This window comes from Chanos chanos, chromosome 4 (genome assembly GCF_902362185.1).
Source record: "Chanos chanos chromosome 4, fChaCha1.1, whole genome shotgun sequence".
Classification (NCBI taxonomy): domain Eukaryota; kingdom Metazoa; phylum Chordata; class Actinopteri; order Gonorynchiformes; family Chanidae; genus Chanos; species Chanos chanos.
The window spans coordinates 8745065-8755579 of record NC_044498.1 but is presented as its reverse complement, the minus strand read 5'-3'; the positions used below and the strand labels follow the sequence as shown (position 1 = coordinate 8755579).

The 10515-nt window shown below is 47.1% G+C and overlaps 1 protein-coding gene across 1 annotated transcript in view; it reads right to left on the bottom strand.

Moving 5' to 3' along the window:
• Nucleotides 1–215: 215 nt before the first annotated feature.
• The window catches only part of bcl11bb (BCL11 transcription factor B b), a 24079-nt gene continuing 13779 nt past the window's right edge, over nucleotides 216–10515 (bottom strand). Inside the window, exon 3 of the mRNA XM_030771969.1 lies at nucleotides 216–2206. Within this exon, the coding sequence (XP_030627829.1) occupies nucleotides 216–2206 (1991 nt within the window). The remainder of the gene's footprint in view (nucleotides 2207–10515) is intronic.

Below are 10515 nucleotides of genomic sequence, written 5' to 3'. Positions count from 1 at the left end.
CTTTAAAGACCACTGTGGACTGACATTTTCCTCAAGTTTGTATTTCTCAGGTGGCAGTTTGTGTGGCCAAAAAAATAAAACAAACAACAAACAAACAAACAAACAAACAAACAAAAAACATCAAATCATCCCAAGAGTCAAGACAAAAAAAAAAAAAAAAGATTATCTGGCTACACCAAGCCAGCAGTCTAAGGGAGTGCACAGGATGGCGGGACTCAGGTCCGGTCAGCCTGCTCTAATTTCACCTCATTGCTCAGCAAGTGTTCGCTGTGCCACTTCTTCATATGTTTCTCCAAGGTACTGTAGACGCTGAAGGGCATGTGGCAGATATCGCAGCGGTACACCTCCTTGCCAAACTGGCCGTGCGTCTTCATGTGACGTGTCAGCTTGCTACTCTGGGCACAGGCGTAACTGCACAGGTCGCATTTGTAAGGCCGCTCGCCTGTGTGGCTGCGACGGTGCACCGTCAGGTTACTGCAGTTCTTGAACACCTTGCCACAGTACTCACACGTGTCACTCCGGCGGCTTTCCTTGGAGCTCGGTGGCCTCCCTGGTCCTGGACCTCGCAGGTGGAGGTGAGGAGTGCTACTCCCACTCCGTCCAGACATCGCCCCACCATCCAGCATCTCCCCTGGCGGGGTGGAGAAGCGCAGGCTCCCTGTCTCTGAGGATGAGTGCTCAGAGGAGGTTGCAAACGGAGACTGTCGGGAATCACTGAAGCCCAGGAAGGGCTCACGGATGAAGTGGCGTGAGGCAGCATAGTCAGCCAGCAGCTGTGAGTACACATTCTCTGGGGAGATCAGTGGCACTGGTTGCATCTCTAAATCCTTCTCCACCTTGATCCTCTTAGCAGAGGAGCCTGACAAACTGGGGCTGGAGATAGGTGTTGGCTTGCGCTGGAACAGGCCTGCCATGGAGTCCTCTGATCCACTGTCCCTGCCATTCACAAGTGGACGTCCATCCCTGTCTGTCTCCATTACCCCTGCATCCGTGTGTCCCTCATCCTGGGGTGGCCGGACACCCAGGGGAAGTCTCAGGTGATTGTCAAGGTTGTTGTATCGGCTTTCAGTCACTTGGTCTGCGTTCAGAGCTTTGTCCTCCGGAGAGGGCCTAGAGCCATTCTCCCTATTTCGGCTCATCTCCAAGTCCATGCTGATGTTGGACTCAGGCCTGCTCCCATTCTGCTGCTCTTCCTCCTCTTCCTCCTCCTCTTCTTCCTCCTCCTCTTCTTCTTCCTCCTCCTCATTGTCCATGCTGTCACTCACAGCATTGCCCTCTCGGCTCTTCTGGTCTTCCCCGGTGGCATCTCGGCCTCCTTGCTCTGGAGAGCAGCCCACGGATCCAGCCTTGTGCATGTGGGTTTTCATGTGCCTCTTCAGTTTGCTGGCCTGTGAGCATGCGTGGTCACACAGGTGACACTTATAGGGTCGTTCGCCGGTGTGGCTGCGTCGGTGCACGATCAGGTTGCTCTGAAACTTGAAGGTCTTGCCACAGAACTCGCAAGACTTGGCCTTGCTTGCTTGGGTCAGCGTTGGCGAGCTGTTGCCTCTAGGTGGACCAGTAGGCGGTGGAGGTGGTGGACCTTGCTGCTGAGGAGGAGTACTCAGGAAGGGTGGTGGTTTAACACCAGACTGAAAAAGAGTAGGGCTCAACAAGCGGTGCATCGGCGGTACGCGGTTGGGTGACAGAGGTGGCGTGGGACCACCGCTGTTGTTGTGATTGTTGCCGGCCAGCTCTCGCAGGCGACGGGAGAAGTCCATGGATGGAGGCTCCATTCCAATTGGGTTCAGGCGCATGACCCGCTCAAAGGCGCTGGGGTGCTGAGACAAGAGGCCCATCTCTTCAGGGCCCAGCCGCTCGAGGGGGTGCCGGGGTGGCGGCGGGCTGACGAACGGCGGTGTGTGAGGGAGACGGGTTTCCAGGTAACCGGGCGGCGGGGGTTCACGCAGCAGTGGTGCAGCCATGCGGAGCAAGTGGAGGGGATTTCCACCATCTCCAAGAAAACTGGCAAGAGGGGAGCGCGGAAGAGTGTCCGCTCCCAGTGGAGGTGGGAGGGCCATCCTGGGGGTCAGTGAGTGTCCAGTGGGATTGGTGTCCAGGTATATGCGAATGCCATGAGTATTCTGGGCATGTTGAAGCAAGAACCATGCACTGGTGAAGGTCTGCTTGCACGTGGTGCAGATGTAGCTGGAAGGCTCATCTTTACCTGCAAGACACAACAAAAACAGGTGTAAGTTAAATGTTCATTCTTCAAATCTTATGACTCTTCTGATAGGTGGGAATGCTTTAATATGGTTCTGTATAAAATATCTGGAGTCTGTTTGTTTCCCTAACCTTGAATGTAGTGAAAATTAAAGTCCTTTGTGATGAGCTTTATGGATCATTTCCCTTTAAAAAATTAAACAGGCAACGAATACAAAGTGTTTCATCCCACTCAAGCAATCTCCAAGGTTGGATCCCAGTGAAACCGTACTAGCTATTACTGCATCATGTTATCAAGGGTTGTCTTGGCACACCAGTACTGCTGTTTGAACTCTGGGAGAGGGGGGATCTGCCCATTTGTGACAACCCCAGGATCAGACTCAAATGAGGGGGTTACCAAGAGCTGCATGGTACCCCCGAGGGATGGTGCTTAATGCAGATGGCAGGTATAGCCGCAGGGCGAGAATGCATTATGCTAATGTTAATGTCAGCTGTGCTTTAATATACAGTACAACTCCATTCAATCCTACCCCCCCCCCCCCGCAACAAGCCCTCTATTTCCATATGGAGAGAAGTACCAGGGAAAGAAAGAATGATGAGATGAGAGGGAGAGAAGGAAGGAAGGGGGGTAGGGAGTAACAGAGGTGTTAACACATACATAATCTACACATTTGCACCATACACATTCATCTGTAGCACCAACGCAATTGCCCATCTAGCATAATGTTGCGTTATTATTTGCATACGCCCATTCAGTTACAGTGTATTCATATCATAACTCTGAAGCCTAGTACATTCAGAATTTTCCGCTTCCTTGCTTTGGCTGCTTACTCTATTATACATGTGATACAATGGTGATAGAGATATCAGAGGTGTAGTCCACATAGCTTTAAAACGTTAAGAAACTTCAGTGGATACATCAGCCAATGTAGCACATCCATCTGCAGCTCATAAAACCTAGATTTATACAGTTAATGTGTTACAGGTTTAAGGGGCCTAGCACTGTTTAATGTTGATCTTCTGTAGAGTAGTGTGTGTGTGTGTGTGTGTGTTCCAAAGTCATCACAATGAGGCTCTGATTTGCTGCTACTGCCAAGCAGCAGAGGACTTAATGGTGACAATACGGTGGTTCATGGGCCCTTCAAAATAAAAAAACAAAACATATATATATATATATATATATATATATTTATATATATGCACGTTCTTTTCAGACAGCCATTGTCTTTCATGTCCTTTATCTTCATATATACATATACATACACACACACACACACACACACATATATATATATGTGTGTGTGTGTGTGTGTGTGTGTTTTTGTTTTTGGTTTTTTTTAGAGGGAACCCCAGAAGGAGATGCAGTGGCCAATTTATGACAGTTAGATTGTAGTCGGGGGAAGGTGGGTGCAAGATTCATTAAAAGAGGGCTGATATGAACCTTCTCCGCCGTGGGACAAGGAGGCTTCGTCTGGGTCGTGGTTGGAGGTTTGTCAAGCCTCCCGCTACTTGGTTTTCTCTATTGTGGAAAGAGAGAGAGAGAGAGACAGAGAGAGAGTGGCTGCGGGCCCGCTGCCCGTGTTTAGTTTGGCCCGCTTTCACACGACTACTCTGGCAGAAGGGAGCTGGGACAGTATATGGGGGAAGGAAAAGAAAAGGAGCGATAGACTGGGATGGAAGGTTGGATGAGTGTAAAAAGAGAGGTGGGGGAGGATTGGTTACCAAAAATACACACAAGCTGTTCATTTCCCCCTCTCTCTTTAGGACTGCCTGGAATTCAGCCCAATACCGAATCTGCATTAAATCAGGAGTTGACTTAATTGATGCCCAATACAGGTGCCAAACCTCCTCAAAAATTACACATTCCTAAGATGCTATGCAACACACAAAAAAGAAAGAAAGAAAGAAAGAAAGAAAGAAAGAAAGAAAGAAAGAAGGAAAGAAAGAAAGAAAGGAAAGCGGCAGGATGTGAAATTGTTGTTATTTTCAATCCATATCTAGTGGAGTTTCCCATAGAGTAGACTTATTTGAATTTTCTTCACCCTACTTAAGCTATTCTCAGACAGATGCTTGTACATTAAAGTGGTTCTGTATGTATGTGCGCATATGAAACTCTGAGAGACGGAGAGAGAGAAAGGTTTTGTGTGTGTGTGTGTGTGTGTGTGCGCGTGTGCGTGCGTGTGTGTGTACATATTCTGCTCCTCACCCAGACATAAGTATATGCTCAAGCTCCAGTAATTTCCATCTTATCACATCTTACAAAAAGTGCCATATGTTGCTAAAGGACCGTGTCAACCAACAGACAGGCAGACCTAATGACGGCCAACGACAAATTTCATCAACTTTCCAAACAAGCCAAGACTGAGAGAGAGAGAGAGAAAGAGAGAGAGAGAGAGAGAGAGAGAGAGAGAGAGAGAGAACGAGAGAGCGAGAGAGGAGAGCAAGAAAGAAAGAGAAAAAAAACCCCATCATGAATAAGTAAAAATATGCTAATGACTCATCAGAGGGCCTTGTCTCGTGACAGCAGCTTGGATGGTGTGATGGTGTAAAATTACCCATCAGGCACCTCAGGAACACAAATCTCCATCTGATCATGCCCCATTGGGCTCCCAACCGCCTTCAAGGTCTGCTACAGAGGCCTGGGAGGGCCATGTCGCAGAATAGCTCTCAACACTCCAGCCATTAAAAGTGCTCATTAAGGAGTCATCTCGGCTCGCTCTGTGATTCAATTTGCGGTAATTACCGCGGCCCATGCTCGTGAAAACGTTCGCCGCGGGCCGCAGAGGTCAACTACCAGTTAGCGGAGTGTGCTCGCCTTCTCTCAATATATTCATCGTGAAAATCTAATGGCCCCAATTTTCTCCCTCCCCCCCCCCACTGCACTTCAATAAATATTGCTGGGATTACAGGTTAAATAGCTAAATTGAGTCGTGGCTGTTACATTATATGGCAGGCTGCACAGCCAGGCTAGCAGGCTCAAGCTAACGCTCTTCCCTCCTGTGTTAAATGGAGAGGAGGGACCAAACAGCCTGACAGGACGAGTGATTAATGACGCGTGCGTGTAGAGGTGGTCTGATGCGAAAGTTCTCCACCCTCCCGGGTTTAGTATTACAAAAACCACAGGGCCAATTAGCCCATCCTCAGGGACTCCACAGAGAGTTTAGCCTCCATTTAAAGATTTGGAGATTTTCACACAGTTCCGAGGCAATTAATATGCCTTACGGCGCAAGCACAACGGAAGAGGCGGGGGGGTAATATTTAATTATCTCTGAGGAAATTCAGTATGCCTCAAATGTACTACAATGACAGAGGCCCATAAACACTGGCTAATTTTATTTTTGTTTTTTCTCGTTGGTTAAGTAGCTGCAACAGCTCTCGCACAGTCCGACCTGACACCGAAGCCGTTAGAACACGTCTGAGGACACGGCGCTGGGTGTGCGACCAAAATCCAGGCCACACATTCCTGGACTTCGCGCTCTTGAACACCAGACCTCCACTGTCATAGTGAATGCCAATGTCAGATTTGCATAAAGAACAAAGGCGACCCAGGGCCACCGGGACTGCACCCCTCCCCAACACGCGCACACGCCCCCTCTCTGCACCTGTCACGGGGCTGGCTGACACCTCTTGCCGTGGTAACACAGGACCTCATTAGCATGCCTGTGATGGGGGAGTTCCCAGGGGCCCGTGAGGGCCCTCACCCCAGCATTGCTGATGTCTTGTTTGTGATGATGGTAGCTAATCAGAGACCTGCTGCCACATGCAAATCAGTCCCGCAGTGCTGTGCCACACTGTGCTTTCTGCCACAAACGACATGCACCAGGGCTCACTGATGTCATTCAACTGCGGATACGGCGCAGGGAGGAGAGAATGCACTGCAGCACAGGGAAACTTGGGTGCTTACTGCTTGGGCTTACTTGAGAGAGAGAGAGAGAGAGAGAGAGTGTGTATGTGTGTGTGTGTGTGAGTGTGGGTGAGACACCACCCTCAACAGCAATATATAAGCTGCAATGTCTCTTATCAGTGTCAACAGCTGTATAATAATGTCTGTCATTAAGAACTGTACATACCTTTCCCTTGGATCTTATGTATTCTGACAGAGAGAAAAGTGGGCACAAACCCAAAGCAGAAGCCACAGCCAAAACCTCCTAACTTCAGTCTTTTTTTTTTTTTTTTTTTTTGAGTGAGTCTCAGTGCTCACAAGCTTAATGGCATTGAGGACATAAGTAAGATAAACCAAATGAGGTTAGAGAGAGGCTGTAGATTGTTTGTGTGTCTGTGTGTCTGTGTGTGTGTGACTTTTATTTACACAAATGCATCCATGATATTTTTTTATCAGTTTTTACTCTGGATGCTAGTCCTGAGTACAGAAAATTTGTTTATTTGTTGTAATGGGTATATTCTGTATATGAGCGATGACAAGAGGAGTCATGTGTGTTTAAACAGATCCACCAAGTGACAGTGGAAAAAGTGTGTCGAGAATCTGAGCCACGGCAAAGAAGTGGCAGTAGCAAAGGATATGACGCATGCGCGCGCACGCACACACACACACACACACACATACACACACACACACTAGGTGGCTGGCTCCAGTCTAACTGAAAGCAGGCCTGCTCAAATAACCATTCCAATCTGTCTCTGTATGCAGGGAGACATGACACACTGTCTTTAAATGAGACAACACCATCATCCCTCACAGACACACACACACACACACACACAGACACAGACACACACAGACACACACACACACACACATACACACTCATGTTGTTGTAACGACTGCACGACACTTAAACTCACACACAAAGTGCTTCCTTTTTTACACAGCGCTATGAAATCACAAACATTATCAGATATCCCACACCACCTCATGCTGACATAAAAGCACAAACGTTCCTTATCTGACTAATCGGTGGACAGGGGCACAAAGAACTTCAGGTGGAGCATATAACTAAGCTTAATGTACCTGCATGACAAGCTCTTTACCCTGCCCAACCTCCTTAACCCTCATTCTCCACACTTCCAGTCTGGGTGATGCCGTACAGGAGGAAAGAAAAAAAAAAAAAAGAATTATAAAGAGTTATAAAGAGATGGGAGCGTAACCAGTTAAATGAAAACACACGAAGTTAGAAGAGTGGTCTGTCACCATCACAGACACAGAGGGTACAGAGCCAAAAAGTGTCTTCTACCTCACAGGCGGGTACAGACAGTGAAAAATAACTGGAAAGACTCCTCTGTCAGTAAGAGCTATGACTCTTGGCCGTGTCTCTGTAAAATGGGGGTGGGGGGGGGGGGGGGGGGGGGGGGGGGTGGGAGAAAAAGCCGTCTCTCAAAAAGTGCATTAGCTAAGCTTTTTTTTTTTTTTTTTTTTTTTTTGTGGCATTGCAGCGCATCTGAATCATTGGCCCCCTCTGCTCAGCCCGTGTGCATCGTGCACTAAGATCTCGCTGGCTCGAGCACAGGTCTCGCAGCGCTCTGAGGAGTTTGATGGATGACGTTCATGCTTGTGGCTGAAGGAAGACGCAGACGGGCTAGTACGAGGGAGGGGCGAGGGGGGGGGGGGAGAAAGACGGAGAGGGAGAGGGAGAGATAGAGATGAGTTCAAAGAAAATGTGAAGGCCTTTCTCTGTACCAACTCAATCATCAGCTGGATTGCTATCAAGGCTTTGCCTCCCACGCTATCCAACAGCTTAGCTAATGGCATATCTTTTTTTTTTCTTTTTTATCCATAACATTAGCTATGAACCAAAAAAAAAAAATAAAACAGGAGTAAACTATGATAATGCCAAATCTATCTTACTGTAGTTTTGACCCACATTTTAAAAGTCTTCGCTCCCCTTACCCACGGCCTGTTTTTGCTTTAATTACGGGAGGTCGGTACTGATCTTTACAGTTTTGTATACAACAGGTTTCATAACTGCAGGATATAAGCATGTCCAGGCTTGGGGGGACGTAGAACAGTCCCGTATGTGAAATAATTGCCGTGGTATTTTCCGGATAACGTGTACCATAATGTTCCCCAGCTGGGGCTGGCATCTAGGCCCATTTAAAGGCCACTGTAAAAAAAAAAAAAAAAAAAAAATATTCCCGGTCCCTCGGAGCGCCTACCAAAACAATCAGGGCTCCTATAAAAATGGCTCCTCAGATGCTGCGAGCTCTTATGAGCGGAGGAGCCGCGACACATGCTCGCCACGTTTACTGCCACCCTCCTGGCACCGTTTGCACTCTGTGCCCATGTTTCTGCGCGGCTCTGCGGAGGGTTGGGAGGGTTGGGGGGGGGGGGGGTTTGCTCCAGAGGGCAGCTCCACAGACTTTTTTGGCCCATTGAGAGGTCATGGTTTTCCACTCAGAGGAGGGCCCACACAGGGGCCCAGGGCCAAGACCAAAGTTCTCCCCCTGCTGTATCACAGCTCAGAGCTGGTCGATGAAAGAATTAAAGCAGGCACCCGAACCACAGCCCGTTACGAGAGGAGAGGAGAGGAGAGGAGAGGAGAGGAGAGGAGAGGAGAGGAGAGGAGAGGAGAGGAGAGGAGAGGAGAGGAGAGGAGAGGGGTGCTACGATACCAGACGTCTTCACCAGTGCAGCCATGAAGAACAACATAATAAAATTTTGGAAAATCCATGAGCAACATCATATCATATACTGTGTATCACAGACATAAAGGAAAAACAAAGAGGGCATGACAAACCTCCCATTGTGGGAAGGTGTGTCAAACAGCAAAAATGACAGTTTAAACTAGACAGGCTCTCCCATTTGCCTCCACCCAGACAGATACTCTATGTGCCATACTGTTGAATTTAGCCCTTGGCCTCCTCTTGTTGTTTCTTTTTTTTTTTTTTTTTTTTTTTTTTGTATTTTGTTTTGGGTTTTTTTCTACCCTCCGTGGGGATAAACAAGGAGAGCTCCACTCTCTCTTGGCCGTTATCACTATGATGCATTTTCTGCTTTTGGCGAGTCTCCTGCATAGCTTATGGTTAAGACGGCTTTCATCTAGCCAGTGCCTTTAGCAAACATACCGACAGGGCCCTAGCTGCCTCATGACAGGTCCTAACACGTTCTGCTGGCATGAATAAAGTTGATAACATCAGGACTATATTTCATTTCAGGTCTTTCTCAGGGAGAGAGAGAGATAGAGAGAGCGAGACAGACAGAGAGAGAGAGAGAGAGAGAGACAGAGACAGAGAGAGTGAGAGGGAGGGGGGGGATCTTTTTTCCCCCCTAAGTTGAACTTGATCTCAGTGCCCATAACCTCTTTGAGTGAAATCTTCTTTGTGTAATGTCATTGGCCATTATCAGCGTGATAGAGCAAGCCCTCCCCCCCTTTTTTTTATCCGTAATGCAAGCCGGTTTGGAATTAATGTGCCTCGTGCTGTTTCTAACGTAACAGTTTGCCGTAAATAAGCAAAACTAGAGCCATGAGTTGTGTCAGTTTACAATGTGATTGCACATTGGCATATCCAGGTACCTACTCCAAGAACCGTGCCTTTCATCATGATTTTCATATAGGAAACTGAAGCCAAATTCTAGCGATGTAATCTTTTTGGATACCCCACACACACACACACACACACACACACACACAGAGTGTGTTTTTACCCTATTGTTTCAGTATGGACAGGAGAGCTTTGGGAATAAGAAATCTCAATACTTATGTCAAAGTATCCAGTTGTTGTCGTTGTTTTTTTTAAAAAAAAGAGGAACAGTTTGAAACTGAGCTCTTGCATCCCTTACAGCACAGTACTGAGATTCAAGAAGTCATTTTTCCATTTTAAACTAGTACACTGGAAGTTGTAATCCAGCTCATTTTCTTCCATCACAGTGTGCCTTGTATGACATTAAAATAGCAATCAAATCAAAGCCACTGAAGTCAATAACACAAGACAAGCAAGAGAAAAAAAAACACCTCAGTGTATGACAATTATTAAATTCACAGAGCTTGCAAAGCAATTTTGATAATGAGAAGTCTTATCGTCCATATAAAGCAACAGCACTGTTTTTAGAGAGAGAGAGCTCTAGTCTATCTAATCTGGTTATCATATGCCACTTTTTGAATCTTTCAAATACATAACAATGCTAAAACACAACAACAACAACAACAACAAAAAAGCCCAGGACAGAAAGAGAAAGGGAAAAAAGGAAGAAAGAGGATTGTTAAATGTTGTAGGGCAGGTTTCAGACTTGTGTAATTCTTCATGGTCTGTGAGAGACAAACAGACCAGAGCATTTTTTTAAAAAGTAGGATCTGTGTGTGTGTGTGTGTGTGTGTGTGTGTGTGTGTGTGTGTTTGTCTGCCAGGTTTTGGCCACCCT